Consider the following 23,601-nt stretch of genomic DNA (forward strand, 5'->3'; position numbering starts at 1 on the left):
TAACAGCAGCGAGGCACAGCAGAGCAGTTAAAGAATGAATCGTTTCATAGCTGCTGGCTTACACGTCCGGAATATTTAACACCATAAAATGATTCCCACACTAAACATATTTTTCCTCGTAACTGTACAAAAGAGCATGATGCCATATTGCCCATGCTCCCTTTAAAGGGAATAGTTGGTCAAATCAGTGTGGGGGAAAATGCGCTCATCTACGGTAATAAGCGTGAGCCCCGTGCATGATTTCGAACTTCTCTCTGGACCTGGTCAGCTGCTACAACGCAGGCTCAACCTGTCCATCTTGTGCAGAATTAGCCTCTGGCATTTGTATCCTGTCCGCATATTGCACCACGAGGCCGTTTGTTGTAATTAATGCTGTGAGCGTACAAAGCTAAACATTAGACTGCTGTTAATGTGGAATGTGTGGCTGAAGGAGAGCATGAATTTCTTATTACCCAAACAAAAGAAGTACAGAAAAAACATTTCTGGGCACCAGATGATGATCGCACAAGCTTGAATTGCCTGCAGGGCAACATCAGCACCACTAACAAGCAGTGAACCATAAACTCTTTATATTATAAGCTGTTACTGAAATGTGCCCTTGGCAGCAGAGCGCTAAATATGTGCTTGATCAGTGCGGTAACCAGTAAACTAAGGAAATCCTCAATCAACACGAAGTGTTGTCTGCATTTACAAACAATTGACTTTCAAAGATTCCATTTAGAATTTCTATTGTTTAACTTTCTTAAAATTTGTTTTTATATATATGGGTCAATAAATAATGATTTTGAAGTCTATGGGATATATCTTGCATACATTATCAAATTTTTTTTAAAGTGTTTTTTTATGTTAATTATGATCATGTCTTTACAAATTACATCATTATTTATAATACAATAATTATTTATTATTATTTATAATGGAAACAATCACTTATTAATAAAAAATGACTGGACATCACTAAAATGTCAACTAAATAACCGTCCGAATTTAACAACAACCACCTTCTAATTAGCAAAACAATAATAAAACGAGCTTATTCAAAAACTGTTTTGATTGTGTTCTTTTTATTAAGTTGAGATGATTATCTGACAGATATTTCTTTTTTGGCAATATATCAATATATCATAAGTTCCCCATTACAAAAAACACCTCTCCAGGAAATGTGTTAATTCCAGATCACATGACCTGCTCCACATGATGTCATTTCCTCCTGAAGAAAAGACTGGCCAGACTCCAAGGCTTTCTGACTTATTTAATATAAAGTAGTGTGTGAGTCAAGTGTGGATTTATGGCATGTCAACAGGTTTACTACAATATCTTTATAAATAACTTTCAATTTCAATTTTACTCAATTGTATACATAATATTTTAGAAGAACCTTTCTCTAAAAATGCCATGTGGTGTTTAGTTATGTTGATTTTAGGTTTGAAAACAGCAAAAACGTCAACTATGATACCTGTCAACTATGTCACAAAAAGTCCCGCAATTATATATTGACCCATAAATTTGCAAATTTTGTTGCTGTTTTCATTGTATTCTTTATATTAACTCTACTAATTAACTTGTGAGGAGGAGTCAACTATAGTTGCAGGGTTTAAAGTATCTCTCGAAGTTATTGTGTTTGAGTGCATTTGGATTAAATGGAAATTTGTTGCTGTATTATTACATTTACATGTTTATATATACACATTAACAATAAAGAAATGACAATATCCGGATTCAGGAAGCTGCTGTATCCGTGTTGTTTTGCTGAGAGGATAATATGGGTGTCACTTAACTCCTCCATACTACATCATTACTTCTATTCGGAAAACTAATTGAAATTATTAAAATTATAATTGAAAGATCATCTACAGTTAATGTGGGTCATTTACTATAAGAAGCGACAGCAGGGGGGAAAAAAAAGAGGAACCATAAGTAATTCATTTAAAAATGAAAGCCGAGTTGACAGATCTTCTAAACTTAATCACTGAAAAATACAAACTACTGAAAAAATGTCATACAGTAAATTGTATCTTTTGCACCATTTGTCACAACAAAAGGCCATTTAACCTTCTTTAATGTTCATCGGCACACTAGCGTTGATAATATAGATAACAAGTGCGTGCAGAAGCATCAAATCTTCATTAAATTTTGAGAGAAAGAAGTTCTCTAAACAACCTCTGGAAATAGTTTTTGTATGCCTGCCCAGAACTGAAATGAAGAGTTTTTTCTGCTTTTGCCGCTTTAATATTCCCATCCATAACAAACTATACACCGGAACTAATGAGAGACTAGGGATCTTCAAGGGAGGTGGCCTATTATTATTCATTGAAAAAGAGTAAACAAATGCATAAATGTTAATGTCAGAGGGTTTCTATCTGTCCAATTAATCTATGGTGGTTCCCCTGGGCAGCCTCATTGTTCAGCCATACTTTTTTTGTCTTCAGGGGAAATATGCAATTAAGAGCTGAGCAGAAAAGACATTAAAGATGTCTTTCATTTTTCTTCCCTTTTATTTTTGTCTTCCTATGTCATCACTTTCTGTCCTAACAAAAAAGAAATCCATGAAATAAGTGGCGCATATCACGATGAATCAACTCCTGCTCTCCCACAGTGACATGCATGCATGCCATCCCACACTTTTGTTTGAAATCCTCTAACTTAACAGACGGACAACTTCAAACTGCAAAGGAGCACTTGTGCAGCGTAAGACAACTGCTTTATTATAACATATTGTTGCGCCGCCAACTGCACGTCCCAGACCATCATCTCTGCAGTCCCAGACGGCATGAGGCATTCTTCCCCTCCTCTTAAAAAATGTCTCACGTCATTAAACCTGCTCTTTACACTTTCATGGATGCTGCACTGATTCTCCAATAAGATAATAGCACGCAATCTGTCATTCTCCAGTCCATTACCCCGCAAACATAGTGTGGATGGAAACTTGCACTTGGCACTGATGTATCATTTTAACATAAGGATCAGGGTGAGCAATCTGTTGGTGATGCTGATGCTGTGGAACATAAGTCATCGTGGTTGCTGGGTATTGAGCAGGAGGTGTCGATTATTGGATAGGCCACGGGTGGTGAAGCGACAAAGCGCTTTTAAGTTAATCAGAGCTTTAATTTTAGGTCCCAGTTGCTCACTGATACCTATGGAGTGTGAACAGTCATGTGTCAGTGCCTGAAATATATTTGCCACGCTACTTTTATTCACCCACTGACCACAGAATGTAGAAGTCATAAAGCCAGCGGTCTCTCAATAAGGTCTGTAAAAGGATTAGAAAATATGTCACTGGTTTTCCAAAAGGTCAAAACTTTACATTATATTTTCAAGATGTGAGGTAGTAATAGCCTGAAAAGATTAATTCTAATAAAGTTGATTTAATTTTTGTAGGTTTGGCAATGCTCTCTATTGTTTCTAATAACACTAGAGTGACGAAATTAATTGCAGAGAGCTGGGAAAGCAGCAACATTGCTAAATGTAAAACATTATACAGGAATTCAGTGGACATACACTACCGTTCAAAAGTTTGGGGTCACTTAGAAATGTCCTTATTTTTGACAGGAAAGCCGTTTTTTTTCAATGAAGATAACATTAAATTCAGCAGAAATCCAGTCTAGACATTGTTAATGTGGTAAATGACTATTTTATCTGGAAACAGCTGATTTTTAATGGAATATCTCCATAGGGGTACAGAGGAACATTTCCAGCAACCATCACTCCTGTGTTCTAATGCTACATTGTGTTAGCTAATGGTGTTGATGGTGTTAGCACATGAATAAAAATGTTAGTTTTCATGGAAAACATGGAATTGTCTGGGTGACCATAAACTTTTGAACTATAGTGTATATATATACGTTTTACATTCATTAACTTCAAGGTAATTCAACTAAAATGTATTATCAGACCACTTCAGATTTTACACTTGAAATGATTTATTAGGGGGAGTTTTTATAGAAACTTGATCAGTATGTGATGGCAAATATCCTTGGATGCATACACTCTGAGGAAAATATCTGAATGGAAAATATCTGGATGGAGGATTGCCCTGTGCCATGTTAAGAGTTCTTGGTTCAGGTTAACATCATAGTTTCATTGACCTTAATTAGCTAAATGACATTTTAAAATGCACAATACACTTTTGGAAAAAATGACTCAACCTTAGTTTGGTTCACTCTGATTTCTAAAGGCTGAACAAGTTTTCAGCAGTGGCAACTTTCTGGATGATTTTGCTGCTTGTCTACAGCTGATCATTTAGTTTTGTATAGCCACAACATTCTGCAGCACAATATGAGCAGCCGAATGAGAGACCTCATTATCATGCTGCTATAGGAGGGAAAATTGGCTTGTTTGCAGTTTTTATTGCGTTTTTTAAAAACCCATCCCAATCATATTTGGCGGAGCTAAGGCAAGGATGGTGTCCCTGCAAAATGGTAACGGGGGAATTGTTCCGGTGAAGCAAAAACTGTCATTAAAAAGGATAATTCACTGAAGAAAACAGAACAAAACAGAAAGACTAGCAGGGCTGACTGACTGCATGATCCAAATACTTGGCAAAACTTGAAATTTTCAGGGTAGTAGGTTGTTATCTGGATGTTGTTGTCGTTTCCCAGAGAGAAGGGAATTTTGAAAACAGTAACCTCTAGACAGAAGGGGAGCAGAACACCAGATGAAATGCAGCCGATGGTAGGCTTATAACTGCTGCCTATACCTGGGTAGTCAGCCCACTGATCATTTGACTGCTTTTTCCTTATCAAACTGATTGTTATATACAATTAGTCTGGGGGGTAAAATATTATCAGAACTGATAAAAAGTAAAAATGTCAAAATTCTGAATTGGAATTACTCTTAATGTCAGAGAGGAGCGCTATTAAGCGGCTCACTCTCCAACCAGGAACCGCTCGCTGTGATGAACGACACGGAGGCTTCTCTGTACTTGCAGCAAGGGTAACCCACTCAGTGCAACGAGACACTTCTAGTGTAAGTTACAAAGAGGTGGTCCCTGTCATTCTTTATTTATACAGGTGGGTTACAGGATAATGATATGCAAATAGTACAAAAATGGGAGTGAGTAAAATGAATGTGGGTGTGGATATATTCTCGTAGAAAAGTAGAAAGAGTAGAAAAATATAGCTTATATAGGAAAACATCATATATCACAATCAGGGTTAACACAGTTCACAGTACAACTATTAATGAAAAATATAAAAACCTTCTAACACTTAAAAATGGATTTTTACCAGTTCAATCACAGAAAACACATTTTACAATTAAATTAGACAATAAATATGAGCCATAAATGTGTCGTTTTCTCCTATATTCCCTTTTTCAAAAATAAAATCACTTTACTTTTTTTATGTATTGATTTATTGTCCAAACAGTAAAAGTATGTCAATGCATTTTTCCACACAAAAAAGTCCCCACTGGTTTTTGCATTTACATTGTCCTGCTTTCACTATATTGTTAAATTTAACATAGAGCCAACACAGCAAAAAAATCCCCTCTATTAGTCATATCAGTAATGATCTACTTCCAGTCTACATTGTTTACAAAAGGCACATCTGGATTTGTGAACCGACACTTCCTCACGTGTGGACAAAGCTGCCTTCTGTGATAATTACTCATGTTACTTGTATATTGCAGGTGGAATAAGGTCCCATTCTGGGGGACAAAAAGCTAGTCCCCATTATGTAAATGGTTAGATTTAAAGGTGAACCCTTGATCATATTGTGCAGAAATCTGCAGTATGTGACCTGCTAGAGTTATTGCATGCATAAGGCACTTTGTGGTACTACGTTTAGCTGGCACACATGATTTCAGAGAGGCAGACTATTATCTGAATGGATGTGCAACATACATGATAATGCTGCAGATCTGTAGCTTTAGCTCAAGAACATCTGCAGTGATCGCAACAATCCTTATAATCTGGATCTTCTATCACCTATATGAACGATGGCATGGTGAGCACTACTGCTGGTATTAACCATATCAGATAAACACCAGTCGGAGCGTGAAGCAGCTGCTGAGCTGTGCCGTCTGAAGCAGAACAGTCCTTATTTCTCATGGGCCCACTACAATTGACCCATTCTCTGTGCCATACACAGATATAGAAAAGGATGTGAATCACACACAAAGCAATTTCTGCTTTGAAAGGATTTCTCATTAAAGCCTTTACAACAAGCTTTTACAGCGAAGGGTTTGGGAGGCTGTGTGTGAAGCGTCATTATGATATACTCTACTGCAGGCTGATTTGAAAGCCTAGGAAGTGTGATTTCATGACAAACAGCACACTAACAGCTGTGTGAACATGCACGACAATGCACCGATCACACGTGCATTTTATTATCTTGAGAAACCACTGCTCAGCGAGGTAACACAATCACTTATGTACCACGCTCTTCAAGACATGTTTCCTCCTGATGGAGACAAATGACGCCCAGGATAAATACGGATATTATGCATCATCAACATCTATAACCGCACTCCACCATATTGAAAACTCCAACGCAGATAATAGATTTTCTGCTCACCTACATCGAGGCAATAGTTCATTCACCATATTGAGTATATCACATGGTGTGAGGTGCAGCTTTTTCAATGAAATTGTGAACAAGACTGCAAATGCATCCATCTGCGTTCACATTTAGAGGCTCTTACTGTCTGGAAAGTGCTCAGAAACATTACATTAAATCGCTTACACTCATATGATCCTAAGCACTCTCCTTGTTAGCACCCTTGACAAATGGCCCACTCTGTGTACAATATATGTATAGTTAAAAGCTGGGATATGTTTCATTCTGTTCCCAGGCATGAAAGAGAAATGAAAATATATAGCGAAAGAGGGAACAAAAATTACAAAACACAATCTCGCCATGTTGATTAAGTGCTGTGACAACACCCTCACCATACTCTCTGCTGCTACAGAGCCCTAAAAATAGGTCTGTACAGGGAACAAATAGATGATGCCATGTGCTGACATCAGTGCATTAATGCATTAAACTGTTTCACTGAAAGCACAATTACAGCAATACCCGGAACGCATTACATTTCAGAAAATCATTCCCCAAAATTCTAGACTGTATGCATTTGTGTCGCCATGAAGCATCAGAAAATACATGCATGCACACAGAAACTCTGAAGCATGTGATTTTCTTTGTTGCAAAATCACCGTAGAGTATAATTTGGCCAAAAAAATGGCTTATCACTAATCTTGTCACAGATTTATAAGTCTGAAAAATCAATCACACTTTTATGGGATGAGGGAGTCAAAGAGAAAGTGAACCGAGGATAGGGAGAGATTTAAAGAGAAAAAAAAGAAGTCTATAAGAGAGACTTTGAGCAAGCTTGGCTCTGATCCCGCTGGTCAAAAAAAACTACCACTCTAATCTTTTCCTCAAGCAACACCTGAGACTGCTCTCTCTCTCCTTTTTTTTTCTTACCGTCCTTCAAGACTGGGCAACTTTCCCCAAGGGCGCTCTGCATTATCCACAAACTCTTCAGCCAACTAATTAAAGATGGCAGGAGGCAAAATGCGATTACTATGTGCTCTGAGCTTAACAAAAACTACAACTACAATGTCATTGGAGGGGGGGAAGAGGTGGAATTGACAATCAGATCGATACTCCAACAGACAAGATGTGTGTTTTGTGTTCTGGGAATTGTCTCTGGCACACATGCACTCACACATGAACTGAGGGAATTGTGACTGCCAAATTAGTTTGTTTTTCGACCTGACGGACAAAAAGCCAAGAGCAGGTAAAGGACCTTTAGTCACAGCAGTTAACCTGCATGCAAAAAGAAAAACGGGTAGTCTGAAAAGACAATCCACTGTCAAGCAACCAGGAAGAAATAAATTATAAATGCTACATCTCATTTGCTTAATTCAAACAAAAAACTGATTATTAAGGTTGAATTTGTCACCTTTCGACAGAGCAAGGCAAATTTTTTTCTGTATCCGCTCTTAGTGCTTTGTACCAATTATCATGGCCGATATTTAGCATTTTCCTGATTATCCATACTAGAGATGAGAGTATGGAAAACAATAAACGATAATGCTTTAAGATATGTACCTTAGTGAGTAATAAAAGATTACAGAAAATAGAGTAGAACAGCAGAAATAACTGCAGGAGATAAACTGAGCTTCCTAATTTAGTCACTCCTATTTTTATTTTACATATTCAGTTACAGCCACCCTTACTAATGAAGAAGCCTAGTTATGAATGACAGGTTCGCTGCCATCACATGCTGTTGAAACATTACATTTAATGTATATCAGATCCAAATATCAGTTATCGGCCTGTATTAACCCTAAGGATATATAAAAAACAAACAAACACCATATCAGTCAATCACTACTTTGTGCCTCATTTTTGACATGAACACACAGATGCTGCTCAGATATCTTCACATTTAATTCTCAGCCAGGAAGCATATTTCCCAAAATGTGGAACTGTTCCTTTAAAACAGCGAGGAGTCTCTGCTTTTTCACGTAGTGCTGTTGGGAATCTAAGTGACATATCTGAAAAATTAAGCCATATCATACTGGGAAATAAGAGAGCAACTGGCATACACAATGAAGCAAGGTGCAGCAAAACAGCCAATGCAAACCACCCTCGCAGGTAGGTAACTGGCGTTTAACCTAATAACGCGTGAACTGATTGTGACAGGCACAACAAACTGTCTTGGCAATCCAAAGGAAAATCATACAGAGACTTGGCACCAGAGTCCAAGTACACATGTGTTGGCATCGAACGGCAGCCTGAGGTCCAATGTTCCCCGCTGGTGGCTTTGACAGGATCTCAGGTTGCGCGGTGACAGAGGAGCTGCTCGGCTAAAGCACAAGCGTGGGAGGAAAGGAGGATAGAAAAAATCTGAATACAGACAGACGTGACAGGAAGAAAGCATCACAACAACCTGACCACGGATACGCAGGAGCACAGGAAGTGACGGAAGACGAGGAGAAGACTGTCAAAAGTGCAGCTTGTAAAGTTGCTGGTCCTCAAAACCAAATGTCCACCTAGTTTCTGACAGGCTTCAGGTGGTTAGGTCAGCACGTGTTTATTTATACTGCACGGAAACCCATTATTAATAACTAGTTGCACAAGCAAACTTTGTTTTACGAGCCTGATTAGGCATCGGAGCTGACAGTCAAACACGCGAAGCAGCCAATTCGTTTCCACATAAATAGTGCGGCTGAAAGACAGAGTCACGCACAGTTCAACTTATCTCATACTCTTGACAGATCCAATTAAAGGGATTTCTCTTTGTTTGGCCTAAGACTCTCCTCCGTGAATGGACTGGGTGATAATATACCTCCATGTGGTGCCACACACTGAGAGAGATCTTGGCATTGTCAGCTGTTATTGAAATGGAGTGCATCTTCTTTCCCGTGGAAAACACACCAAGGATGTTGCTATGGGGATTTTTTTTTTTTGTCAGAAAACATAATGATGTTGTTTAGATGTGGCCATGTGTTTCAAAACGGCTCTTTCCTCTTTTCTTTCCTGCCACACAGAAGAATGAAAGGAAATGTTCTCACCGGGAAACGCATGGTCCTGTGCAGAGAGCTAGTTAGAGGACGAACACGTCCAGCTCATTGTGTTTCAAGGAGAAAAGCTAAAACAGGGGTTATTTTAATAAAGAAAACAACTTGCTTGAATGGGATTGAGGTAAATCACAATGATGATTTAGATTGTATTTCTTTAGTAAACTATATTCAGCAACCGTAGCACGCATTTCACAACAAGAAATGTATTTGTATTGAGAAACAAACCATTAAGTGTTTTTGCTTTCACATTAAAAAACGTGTATTATGTGGCATTTAATGTTGCTGCGTTCACTGTTCAAGAGCTGGAGGCTCAGAAGAAGATGCTACAATGTAAAGAAATAAAATTAAACAATCTGGGGAAAAAAAAAACTGACAGCAAGGGTGTCAGAACAAATTTGTTAAACGATAGTGGAAAAATGTAATGTTAGAAAGCTGTAAAAACTGAAAATAAAAGCAAATATCTGTAAAATAATGATATTTTTAGCAGATTTAAATACAGCAAAATAGCATTTTTTTTGGGCCACAAACTGATATGGACAATATTCAAAGTTTTGGCTCTTTTTTGCTTGTTTTTTACAGTCAACACATATTTTTTTTTTTTTTCTGGGATTTTATAAGATAGTATCAGTCATTTACCAAAAGTCGCTCACATACTTTTCTTTTTTCCAGTAATAGTAAACATCTGTATATAAAAATATTTTTGCAGATTTGAATTTAAATTGCGATTTACATACTTTTCATGTGGACATTGTTTACAGTTACAGTAATGGTTAAGAGTACTTGATACTTTTTTCTGTGATTTTAATAGGTATTATTTGTCATTTCACAAAATAGGAAGCATCTGTAAAATAACAGTAAGTTATTCAAAAATTTGGGGTTAAAAACAATTAAAAGAAGCCTATTTTTTATAGTATGGGCATCAAACCTAAGTACTTTTTGGCATGACTCAAAATGCAGTAATATGACAAAATACTGACTACAAAACTATCAAGTGCTCAAATTCAAGCTCAACAGAATATCGGTCTGATTGATTATTGGATCCCATATTCAGCATTTTTCAAATTCTCTGTATTATTATTTTTTTAAAACCGATTCTCTAAATGAATGAATAAATTAACTGACTTGGCAGCAAATCAGGAACAAACATAATAATATATGTATGCTTTTTGTGCATCACCAGCTGAATACATGTACGTTCCTGTGGCACTACGCTGCATACAGTTAGTGCTGCTGTAACTGCACAGCTTCCTTGAGTGACATTACTAATGTACGCCTCAACAGGTTTGCAAATATAATGCGTTTCCCCCACCGGAGAATCTGCATTGCTCATAGAGAATATGGTCAGGAAGAGAAGAGAATATGACCTCCTACAGAGCAGGTTAGCTGCAGCATACGTTACCATAGTGATCCAGCCAGGTTAAGAGAGAGCCACTTTCACTTTCTGATGAAGAGCTCTTTAGCTTTAGGCTCAACATACCTTATTAATCTCACTTTATTATTACACCCCGTAAAGAGTTCCCGATGTTTGTTTTACTGTAATTTTGGCAGATTGTGGTTTCTTAAATTACAAATATGGTCATATTTGATTGGTTTTAGACAACATGGAACATTTGAGTACTTCGGCTTCTTTTGTTAAACCAAGACTATGTAACCTTCTTAAGACGTAACACATTGCTCCTCTTACAAATGAAAAAGTAAAACAATAAACTATAAAATATGCAGTCACTTAATTAAATATATACTCAGAGGTTTTTGTCATTGCTCATGGCTAATATTGGCTAATCTTAGGTTTTTGATTTCTTCTCTAGTCGTGAAACATAAGTATGCAAAATAAATGATTTACATTCAGTAGATAAGCATTTATTAATCATTATATAAGTTGAATACAATCTCTTTCAATGAAAAAGGCTCTTCATGTCAGCTCTAGTAAAGAACAATCTCTAAAAATACTGGGTCTTAGAAAACATAAATTAAAATATTAACTGTGGAATACTTCAGTAGATGGGTACAGCTGTATTTCTTTGCCACTTCTTTCTTTTACTTTCTCTCTCACACACACACACACAAGGCTCCTAGTCCCCCAGACAGTCGTATTGAAGTCTTTAATCAAGACTAATGCGGAATGTCCCATACGACCACCATTAATCATTTGAAGCCGGCCAACTGTGCCATTGATCAATGCTATACTTCAAAGCAGCCGCTGCTGGCACAAGTCTGCATGTCTGTCCAGCTCTGTTTGCACTGTACAACATGTCAAGTCTTAAATATCGCATATGACAAGGTCATTCCCACTGCTTTTATGAAAATGGGCAAACATTTTCTCCTTTTAAACCATGTCAAGGTACCAATTTTGAAAGAGCTGGCATATGGAAAATATAAGTCAGTATGTAATGAGGTAAAAAAAAAAAAAAGAGGCTGACCTAAGTCACTTCCAAATGTGCTGCTCAGGTACAGAGCTGACTACGGCCAAAAATCTGAAGTAACAGAGCGCAACGGTACTAACATTTACCCTGAACTGACTTCTTTGGCACCAACATTCACAAACATTTTGAACTGAGCTTTGCAGACCTCTAGTTTTGGCAGCTGTCATCATGGTTATACATTGTAAAAGCGACACAAAGTCTGTGAAATACATAAACAGCTACTGCACTTATGCTACTTTTTTTTGTATTCTCACATTTTGATCCTAGTGGGCAGCAATGACACAAAAGAGATGGCCTCTACCACCGAAGGAAATTAACTTCAACGTCATTTGTGCAATAAAATTTCCAAGGTGTCCAAAAACAAAAAGACTCCACATTCATGTACACCACCTAAAAACACACAGAGATACACACACAGGACCCCCACAGATTTCCTTTCTCAGTACATCTGTACTTGTCTGGCTATAGCCAAGATTTCCTGGGTCGGTGCCAAGCGGCTAACAAACAGCAGTTTATTAATTGGATCTGGTACGGTGTGTATACTGGTGAGGACCGAGATCATTTCACACTGGCCTTGGAACAGGTGTGCTCTGCAGCGGTGCCAAATGCGCAAACTGCATGGGCTCAGCAGATTTAAGCAAAGAAAGGATGAGCCTTCACGGAAAACCTGCCAGCACAAAGCCTCCTCTGCATTCAGATTCATCTCGGTGGTCATTTGTTCCGTTTCCCTCGATCCTGCCATTTTTCACCCCCTAAAACTTAAATATTTTCACTACATTTCCCCTAAAGCAGCATGGAAGTTCACTTCTACTGTGTAATGCTTCTGTGTTCCTCACCTCCTCAATGCATGGAGCCATCCAAGCAAAACAATGCTTACTTTGAGTTAAGTATTCACAAATTAGCTGCTACCTTGGAATACTACATCAAACAGAAACTTGCAGGTGCCTTGGACACCATTTCAAGCATGTGCCCTGAGAATTTTATGTTCCAAACGTCATTATTTGGAAGAGAATCAAAAGGCTTGGTTCCTTAAAAGGGCCTTTATACAATGACTTTGATTGCTGCTGCTACAAAATGAGGTACATGTTATAACAGGCATGTTCTGAAGTAATATCAAGCAGTTTTTAATAAATAATAACCTGGAAAGTTTGAACCTTCCCATTAAGCTTCTTTAAAAAAAACTAAAATTTCTAAACATGCAGGCCTGCAGCATTAACCATGAACTGCAGCGTCATAAAAAAAGACGTTGCTATAAGGAATATGCAATGAAGAAATCTGCACTGACAGCAAGCACCAGCGAGCAAAGCCACAAGGGCGGCTTTGGACAAAGGAAAAAAAAGAAATTTGCACCACACCTCTGACGTACTGCAACTGGCAGATGGTTAATGTAGACAAATATATACATCAGAAAAGGTCTCAGTGTCGCCAAAAGAAGAATATCACTATAAAATATTCTGAAAAACCTCAAGGCATCTCTACATCCTTAAAATTCTCTTTCATACGTCCCTTATCTTTCATTCTGCCCCAGACTGACCGGATGCCAACTCGACATAACAGACGCACGCTGAGGTCAGAGACCACCTGTTCTGAGTTGGCTGAACTGGTGAAGCGATATCAGAGGACACATCTGGCCTGACAGCGAACAGGCCGGATGAGAATGGCAGCACGCTCCTGGGCTGGTGACGGGTGGTGACAGATGACTCACAGCTGATGCTGAGGTCAAAAGAGGTCGCGTGGAGAACAAGGGATGGAGGGGGGGTGAGTCGGGACAGTGTTTTTCTAAGAAGGGTGTCATCTCTGGACAGGGGTTTTATATTTACAGGGTTCTTTGTTGAAATAACCTCTTGAAACTCTTTCTAGGAGTTTGAGATTAGAGATTTCGGCACCGTCAGCTGTCAAATGTAAAATAGAGAACAGAACAGACACACACTGTTCTGCACTTTGAATCTCCGAAGTCCGGTTTGAGTTTGTTGAGTTCCCAGTGATGGAGATCTGACCATTCACGGACCAAGTCCATTAATTCAGTGTCAATATCTGTCTCCCAAAGCAGTCGGGTAAAATATTATGTCTACACTCTCTCTGAATAAGAAATATTGGCAGAAACAGGACCTGAATCAGTAATACCATCATTTTCGTGGTATTGCAAATTTTTTCCTGGATGTGTAACTTGGCCTTTCTTCCAGGCGTAGCGGCAATCCTTCTTCTCAATGTACATTTCTTCTCTATGGTGTGTGAGTATGTGTGTGTATCTACATATTTATGACCTCCACATGATCCCCACCCCTCGTTTCAGAGTTCAGTATGTGATTTTTCGCAGTAAGGAAGGGAGGGAAGTGATGAGAGGAGAGGGAAAGCAAAGAAGGGGAGGACAAGCATGTCCTCGGAGCTCTCCTCTGCCTTATTCTTTATCAGCTTTCATCTCCCTGTCCTTCTGAGACTGAACCATAAAAGAGTCCAATCACTAGGGGACATATTATTTTCTCCCTCCTTGAGTACACTATATCATAGCCTAGCCCCAGACAAACTTCTCCTCCTCTTGCATTCATACCTCCACAGAATGGAACATGGGTTTATTTATTGGCTTTGTGTGTGATTAAGACAATAAATATAAAGCTTCCTCTGTTCTGGTGTTTATATTAATGGATATGGAATGAGAATTAAAATGAATCACAAGAAAACTCACTCATTTTTCTCCAGCAACAAGATCAGCTGTTCACCCTCCGCAGTTAGCAGCAGCCGGAGTGACGCAGGATAACTCTGAAACACAGAAATACATCAGAGGTGTTAAGGTGGGGCTCGGATCTCACCCATCCTGTCTCTGGATCAGCATTCGTGTGAAGCTTCACCTTACTTTGTGACACGGGCGGCACAAAAAGGCAGGATGCAGCGATGCACAATAGTGTTAGAGGAACAGGAAGAGAGCTTCCACACTACACTTCCCAAGTCGGCGCATGACACACATAAGGAAGCAGCGAACGTTTCTGCAAATGGAACGAGGAGCAGCCGCCACAGGGAGCTGTGAGCCAAAGGGTGTCAGATGACTGGCTGCACACCTGCAACTCCTGTTAGGTGACCAATTCTACAGCTGTTGTGTGGGAGAACTACTTGTGATGTGCGCCATGACATGATGGAAACAGCCAATTACTGATTAACTTCTTGGTTGAAATTGTTAGGCTACATGGTTGACAGCTACACCAGATGCTCTTCTGTCATATCTTTGACAAAGATGCAGTGAAATCCACTAGGAGAACAACTTTAAATTTCCTTTTCTGGTACAGTAAATACTGGATATGGATAATAAGAATGTCCTGAGCTGATCACAATGATTGGGGCTGATCATGGCATTTTTTTAAAGTGATCGCTATCGGCTCTATTAAGCACTTGAATCCACTGTCACACAGGTGTTGCATAAGGAACGCACGCTTCTACTTCATCTTTATCATCATTCTCTTGTTCATCTTTATGTTGTTTTTCTTCTTCTTTATCTTCTTAGCCTTCTTCGATTGGCAGTTTACCAACCCACGTTAAGAAGCATTACTGACAATAACATGACTGGAATGTGGAAGTAGAGCACAATCTGTGATTCAACATGGCTAAAAAGTCTTCAGTGGCAAAATACTTTAAATTGAAAAAAAAACAACCCGACTGCCTCTTGTACTAGCAAGCCAATTTGATTTAAAATCGAAACAACACACTGGAAGATACTCTAAAAGGAGAGAGTAAAAATTCCGCAGCGACAAGGCCATAGAGATTACAGAGAGGGTAATTGAATTCAACACGCTTGACGAGCAGCCCATCACTACTGTACACGCTCTCAATGCAACATTTCAGACCCTGCCCTCCGGAGCTGTTCAATAAGGTTTGTGACCACCTATGGAACACTATGGAATAGCTTGGTTGCAAAAACTGTCTTTTTTCTTAATGAATTGTAGAGGTATCTAGTTGTCAAGTATATATATATATCTGATTGATTTTAATCCATTCAAGTAGAGCTTGACCCACTGAATTCATCTTTTGACTTGTGTCTTAATTTTCTTCAGTTTATTTTATTTATTCAGATTCGTCTTTTAGTCATTGTGTTTATGTTTTATCGGCTTATAACGTGGTTTGGTTTAACTCCTGTTTTAAATGTGTTTTATTAAAAAAATCTGACTTTTCTTAAAAAAATTAATTCACTAAAAGTGTGTTATCTAAGAAAATGGTACCAGATTAGGACTATCAGCACAATCTTTTGGGAGCAAAAAAATGGAACATGACATCCCTCATGGATAGTATTTCAGACCTAACCTAAACTAGAAGTTCAATATGAGAAGTTTCTTTGACAGAGCGAATGTTTTTCACTGCAGGAACAACTGTAATGACGATATAATGCGAGTATTTTTGCTGCCACTGATTTATAGCTGCAGGAACTCATGATGTGACGGCGATGCAGGAGATTTCGCTCACAATGTCAAATGTCATTTGGAGATTTAATACTCTGTCAAATCTCAAAACGGCAATTTCCCAACAAATAGCCCTGAGATGAATTGATGCTTTTCAGAAAATAGTTGTTATCAGGCTGAAGCTGTGTCCTTGCGGCGGGACGGACACACACTTGAGACCCAGTGGTTTCATCAGACCAAAGAAAAACATGTTTAAAAAAGGATTCAAGAGTCCCAGCCAGCAGAGAGGCAGAAATGGTCGGACAAGTGCACAGTGAGGAATAGATATAGATTAATGTATCATCTGTTGATATCCAAGATGTACTGCGCTCTTTCACAGCAGTGTTTCTTGGGACTGTTGGCCGATGCCTTTGGGCTAACACTTTGCTTTCTGGTCTGCAGCTCACTGAGTCAGTCAGTCTGTGTGTAAAGTGTGGCAGTAAGTAGTGTGTGTAGAGAGTCTGTGTCACGTCACCCGTCCAGCAAAGAAAGTAAGTAATGACTCTGCAATACTTTACGACTTCTTGATAACCTTCTATTGGCACAAGGAGCAGCTACATAAATCTGTTATCCTAGGAGGTTTAAGTCTCACAGCAATCTCTGATAAGACAATCGCCAGCTGCTCTTGTGGTCAGTTTAATTTAGGAGGGGTCAATTTGGAGATTACTGTATTGTAACTATTGCAAAAACACCGTATGTCAGCAGCAGCTGATCGGAAACCATGTCTACTGTAGCTGAAAGTAGCTGCATAATTAACACCATAAAGTGCACATTTTCATTTCCCACATGCCTATGTGACGGTCATGTAATTAACATTATTGGCCTTACAGAGAGGGAAGCAGAAGGCTGGAAAAAACAGCTCTCTGAGATGGTGACTTCCCTGCATGAGGAAAAATGTTTGATTGCTCTGGGAGTTCTCAACACCTACGCATTTCCCTCCTCTGGAAAAGTTTCCTTAGGTTGTGGTGGGGGATGCCGAGTCTCGAAACATTTTCTTTTCCAGCTGTAGTAAGTGGGACAGACCAGTTTTTGCTGCCTCAGAACACACATCTTGAGAATCCAGAGGGATGATTTGACTGTACATACATGTTTTAATCTACTTTACAGAAAGACATTACACAATCGAGGTGGCTTCGCGCACCCTAAATCTTCCTCACAGCTTTGGGTTAGTGAAATGCTAGCTTGACAAACCGAGTTTCGGGAGCAATTTCCCATTATGTATCGCCTACTGGGCAAGCTCATGTTCAACAAACAAAGGAGGACATATTCAAAACAAAGGCGAGGGAGCAAAGGGAGGAGAGGAACTACAACGAGCAGTATAAACAGAGCAGAAGAAGGGACTTTCTGCAGAAGGAAGTCAAGCAAGCAGGCAACAGAGGAGGGGGAATCATATACTGTTGTTATGTCAAACAAAAAAAGCCAGACATCTGCACTTGGCTGAGCTCTTGGAAGCAAACTGGCACCAGCTCAGTTGTCATCCGAGCCAGCTTATTACCAATAAGCTAGTGCTGCTAAATGGTCTTGTGTGTATTTACCCCGGCTGTGAGCTGGCTGAGAGGTCTGTGCTCTTTGCCCTTCAGCATCAGAGGTACGGTGGTCCCATAGCGTTGTGGTTTGGTCGCCTCCCCTCGTCGCTCGACCTCGTCTGCACTACTTCCTGTGAAAAGATGATGTGCGTAGATTAGCCTAAATGATGAAATTTTAGCGCTAAAAACACCAAACAAAAGGGGTCAGCAAAATGGGTGGAAGCTGCTGTGTGATACCCTCAATAATTAAGGACACCATTAATGCAACAAAGGCAGGGGAGCCTCACAGAGCTGTTAGAGACAGTGGACAGTGCTGCAGAGAAAGAATAAAAGCTCGCTCTTGTTCCTGTGAGTAGATGTGCCGGCCCCCTAAGGACCTCAGCAACAGGACCACAGCCGCAGACAGAACATCAATAATAGATGCTCTCACGCAGTTTATAAGCAACTCTGCGATATTTCCAGATGGGAATGTTGTCTTTAAAAAAAACAAAACAACTGGCAGCATGAAATTGTCCTTACCGCTTCTTATATTCTATTTTTTCCCCTCTTTCACTTAATAGAGTAGGTCAGAAATGAGCACAGCAGCTTCTCTCCACTTCCATTTCCTCTCAAACATCTCATTTTGCTCCTCTTTTAAACTCTCACTGAAGTTAAATTAGCAAAGTTAGAAGCCAGTTATGCTAATTGGCTCTTAAAGGGCTGCTCATTTGGGAGGCAAACAATGAGAAATGTATATATAGCAAAAGCATAAGACTCAAAACCCTATCGGTGCTTCAAGCAGAATGTGAAAACCAGAGTCACAATTCCCCCTGCTCTCTCAGCGTCTCGCTTGCCTCTTCTCCCACAGACAACTGAGACTGTCCCTAATGCTCCCACGGCCTCACTGAGCATGTCTGCATTGTAGCAGGCCCAGCAGGTTTCCTGTGAAGCCCAATAAATGCTATAGACCCATAGAGGAGCTGTGGAGATGGAGGAGAGGGAGATTGTTAGGAGGGGAGGAGGTTGTTTGAGGTTTCACACTCCCGCTATCCCCAAAGTAAGACGAAGAGCGAGGGCTGCGTCTTTATTTACTGTAGATCTAAGGTCTAGGCATGTTTCCTAATCCCTGGAGATTTGCAGCAAAACATCTGTGTGTCTGCATTTGCATGTGCAACATCATACACGATGGTACAGTCAGTAGCGATGCTACAATCAGACATGTTTTGTTTACCCTTCCTCCCGCCTGGAGGTGTCTTCATTTCCAAGCAGTTTGTCTTTTTAAAGTCTGATGTCTCTCGTCTTTGAAGACAAAATTTGGCGCCGACTCCTTCGACTTCAAACATATGAGGATGGCGACTGCGCCGCACTCTCAGTGTGGCCCAGACTCTCCATTTATTCACAGCGCATAATAAGCTAACAAGGGCATAAAAAGGACCTCCTACATTTAATGGGATATTTGAACATGTGCCGATGGTAGTTTGTTGGTTTTAGTGGTGCATGAAAAACCACGTTAGACAGACGGAGCAGCATGACTGAGACCACAGGCTGCGGCTAGAGTGCCATTAAAGACGAGCTATAAAAAGGAAAAAACAGGCAGACGTCTTGTTAATAAAAGACTGACACTTCCAGCGGTTTGCCTCACAAATTATTTAAATCTCTCACATGCTAAATAAGTTTGCGTTCATTAAACGTTACAAATACAGAGAGGGGACTGCAAGCCGGGCGCGCCCAGAACCAGCTGGTTTGCCCAATGTGTGTTCAGACCACATGTGAGGATGACAAAGTGTTTATAGTTGTTCTAAAGAGCCAAACTCTAAAGTGTGGTGAAAAGCCTGCTGTCACAGAGTGGTGGAATGAACAAATGGGGATACGAGCGTTCGCTTTCAGACGAGCTTTCCTTGAAGGCATTTATCATGTTAAACTTGTTTCTACATTCAAGAAGAAGTTGTGTGAAGTCTGAAAAAAGAAAATTTGAGAGAGAAGTTCAAATCCTGCCTGTTTTCTTTCCTCCACACACCTGGCCAGTCACTGTGTTCGATGTTTGGCGCAGCATCCCTAATTCGAAGGTTTCAGATGCTGTTTGATGTTCTGGCAAGCGCTTTGTTTGAAGCACACTGGCCCCTTTAATATGTGAACTAATCAGTACATGTACTGCGCATGTCTTTTTGTGTGTACAAGCTCTCAGTATGCAACATCTACCCAAAAAGAAGCCCTACCTCTCAAACCGCAAAGAAATATGATATTTATCATCGTTCTCATGGGCTTTATAGTCTTTGGGAACTTTTTGCATTCAAACTAAAACTGGGTTAATACCATATGTTTCCTGGAGAGCAGCATAACTGCCAAGCCAGTCTCAGCTTGACCCCCATATTGGACACAAAGGAGAATGAGCTGCGGGTCATACATCTCAAAAACACAAGTTCATCTTTCTCTCACAGACCAGATATCTTTTTAAACCCAACTCCATTTTGATCCAACAAAGCCATTTTCACAGTCCACTCCGAGCATGAACTGCATCACTGATTATCTGTTAGGTAATGTGAATTCAAACAGCGGCTGATGTCCACTTTACTCAGCAGGGAAGTGACATAGCCAACAACATAAACAAACAAAATGGACCACAATTACCTCAGTCAAATGGAGGCCGCAGCTGGACTCCAGACAAAAACCAACCTCATTATGTACACTTAGTATTTTACCTGATGCATCACAGACATTTCCTGATCACTTTGCATATTTATCCATTTATCTTTTGTTGTTGTTGTTGGTGGTGGTGAACAGTGTTTGTATTCTGAGGGTGAGCCACAACATTAATACCCCTGCCTGATATTGTGTTGCTGGCAGTGGATCCTTGCAGCCTCCACGGATTGGACTTGTTCCAGCACATCCTGAGGACGCTCGATCAGGTTGGGATTTGGGGACTATGGAGGCTTTTTGTTGTGTTTCTCAAGGCATTCCTGAGCAGTTTTTACTGTGTGGCAGCTCACATTGTCATGCTGGGGAAGACTACATGTCAACGTAACCTCCACATGAATATCAGGACTCAAGGTTTCCCAGCAGAACATTGCAGTGTAATGAGAAGATCAATCTTATAAACTTCACCTGTCAGTGGGTTCAGTGTTGTGGTTGTGCATGCATAGATGGTATGTTGAAAAATGCCTATATGCAGAATTATCTGCATCCTCTTTCATCCAAAGTAGAATGCTTTTTATTTCCTCCTACTATTGTTTCTGCTCAATCAGCCATATTATCATGGAGTTGCTCTCTTGAGATGAAAAGCAGAACAATGAAGCAAGGACAGAACAGGTGGATGAAGGACGTGGCAATCTATAGGCAAAGAGCTCAGGGAGTACATCACAGTGGGACTTCATAGACCTTCTGCAATCTGATTAGAGTCTAAAACAACATTTGCATACAGACCAAGTCCTGCGCCTTTTAACAGAAAAGAAAAAGTGATACACTTAATATAATTATGTAAACCATAACTGATAAAACTGACTGATCTATTAATCATTTGGCTTGCAAAAAAGTAAAAAACAGTGGAAAATTGCCCACCATAATTTCCTGGAGCTCGAGTTGAAATATTGAAAAGCTTTTTCTGTCTGACCTGCAGTCAAAAAATCTAAATGAGTGAGTTTATTATCACACTGTAACAAAAAAAATAAAAAATCAGCAAGAATTCACATTTCTAAAAATAAAAACCGTACAAAATTAATATTTCATCTCTGTGACACTATAATCACTATAATGTATGGTAAAATAACGTAATAAACTTTAATCTTTGTGATGTAAACAGAACCTTAAAGTGAAAGGGCAGAAACAGTGGGGGCAAGAGGAGGTCATGGCGGTTTACCCCACTGCAAAATTTGTGGAATCGGGTCATTTATCTTGCAAACTGCCAGCTAACCTCCATCTTAGTGGCTCCTGACCATATCTGGTGTCAGCAGCTTTCGAAAAAGGATCCAAAAATAAAAGCGAGAAGCCACAACAAAGCCCTGGAGACACAACTTGAGCTATTTCTCAATGCAGCGATCAGATCTTTAATACCAGCGGATCAGAGGATGAGACCTCTCATTATGGATTTGATAATGGTGAAGCTTTGACGGTCAATATCTGCGCGGCAAAACCGAGCCTCAAAGCCTCCAGTCGACCCCCCGTGACGCATCTGACCTCAGAAAGGTGAATCTTGGTCACTACAAAGCTGCTTTAAGGGAAGACAGAGGTACCATGAATCTATTCAGGCACAAATGGCTTCAGAACCAGGTCTTGTGCCAAAACGCTAATAAGCTAGAGACAGCAGAGGTGAGTTCAACTGTTGCAATTGGATGCGATGAGAATCTGGATGTAACCCAGAACCACTTCTGAGAGTGCCTGCTGTATCGATCATCCATACTGATCACAAAATGGCAATGGACATGGGACAGGTGTTATTATTCACATGGGCAGGTTGTTTTTTTCCTAAATGTTTTATTCATTAACTGACATGTTGACAAAGTGGAAGCACTGCTTTTGTAGGGGTAGTGTATCTACATTGAAAACAAAATGTGATTTAAAAATAGCTGTGAACACCATTTGGATCCTCTCTCCTATGGTGTGACCCTGGTGAAGGCATCCAAAATAGTTTTTTGCTTTGGATGACATTCAGACCTGGCTTTGCACCCATCAAACAGACCTCTGTGGTGCAATTTGTAGTGTAAATTCGTTCTAGTGGCTGAAAAAGAATCTGTTTTTGGTAAATATCATCCTTTTTGTAGCTGAAATAAGTTACTTTTCTATTTGCAACCAAATCTTTCTTTTCAGTGAATTCATTTCTCTGTGCACTTGTGGGGCATGCTGTCTTTTATATCAAGTAAAAGAAAACTACGTATCCAAGAAACCTTAACTCAGAGACACATGCAAGTTAGCTTGTATCAAGCAGCAAAGAAAGGTTGTAGTGGGATGCACTTGAGTTAGTTTGTCTTTTTCACATTGCCTATAACAAATGTGAACATCACAACCTCAATGCTGAAACAATATATTTTTCAGCCCTACTTCAAATCAACACAACCACTAACATTACACATTATACATTTTTTGAAAAAAGGTTGCATACTGAAAGGTTATACATTGTTCAACATTCAGTTACGTTCCGGCATTTTTAACAACCCTTGTGTATTTATATTAGGGGTGTATATTTACAAAGGATCAATTTTTGGACATTTGGGAAATAAGTTTGTTTGCTTTCTTGCTTAAAGTTAGAGGTGATGACAAAATTATAATATCTGCTAAACAGGAAGATATAGCTGGCAAATAGTTAGCTTAGCATAAATAGGGGGAAAACTGCTGGGCTGGATGTAAAAAAAAAATTTTTTTTAAATGATTGCACACAAATACTGCTACAGCTCAGAATTAATATTTTCTTTAGCCGCAGCAAAAAATAAAAATGAGAAACGATAGTTTTACAAAGTACCATTTGCAGAACTCTTTCCTAGCCGACTAGTGTTTTCATGTGGTCTTGTTATCAGTATGAGGTTGCCAGGCAACCATCTTACACATGAATTTACTATGCACAGTCAAGTAACCCCTCTACAAAACTATGTTGACTTTATTTGCACTTTTGATGTGTTTATACAGAATAAAAAATGAGATAGAATGTCTTATCAACTGTGAGTTTTAGGTGTATTTTGTTACCTTCCGACAAAACTAGATTAGCTTTTTTCCCTCCTTCAAGTCTTAATGTG

At 39.5% G+C, this 23,601-nt stretch overlaps 1 protein-coding gene across 3 annotated transcripts in view; it reads right to left on the reverse strand.

The window, feature by feature from the left end:
• The window catches only part of adam12b (ADAM metallopeptidase domain 12b), a 96,412-nt gene that overhangs the window by 61,328 nt on the left and 11,483 nt on the right, over positions 1-23,601 (reverse strand). For all 3 annotated transcript variants that reach the window (XM_055018862.1, XM_055018863.1, XM_055018861.1), the window contains 2 exons: positions 17,912-18,033; positions 14,639-14,712 (listed from right to left, as the gene is read on the reverse strand). In XM_055018862.1, coding sequence (XP_054874837.1) covers positions 14,639-14,712; positions 17,912-18,033 — 196 coding nt within the window. The remainder of the gene's footprint in view (positions 1-14,638; positions 14,713-17,911; positions 18,034-23,601) is intronic.

The sequence above is a fragment of the Amphiprion ocellaris genome, chromosome 16, assembly GCF_022539595.1.
Source record: "Amphiprion ocellaris isolate individual 3 ecotype Okinawa chromosome 16, ASM2253959v1, whole genome shotgun sequence".
Lineage (NCBI taxonomy): Eukaryota > Metazoa > Chordata > Actinopteri > Pomacentridae > Amphiprion > Amphiprion ocellaris.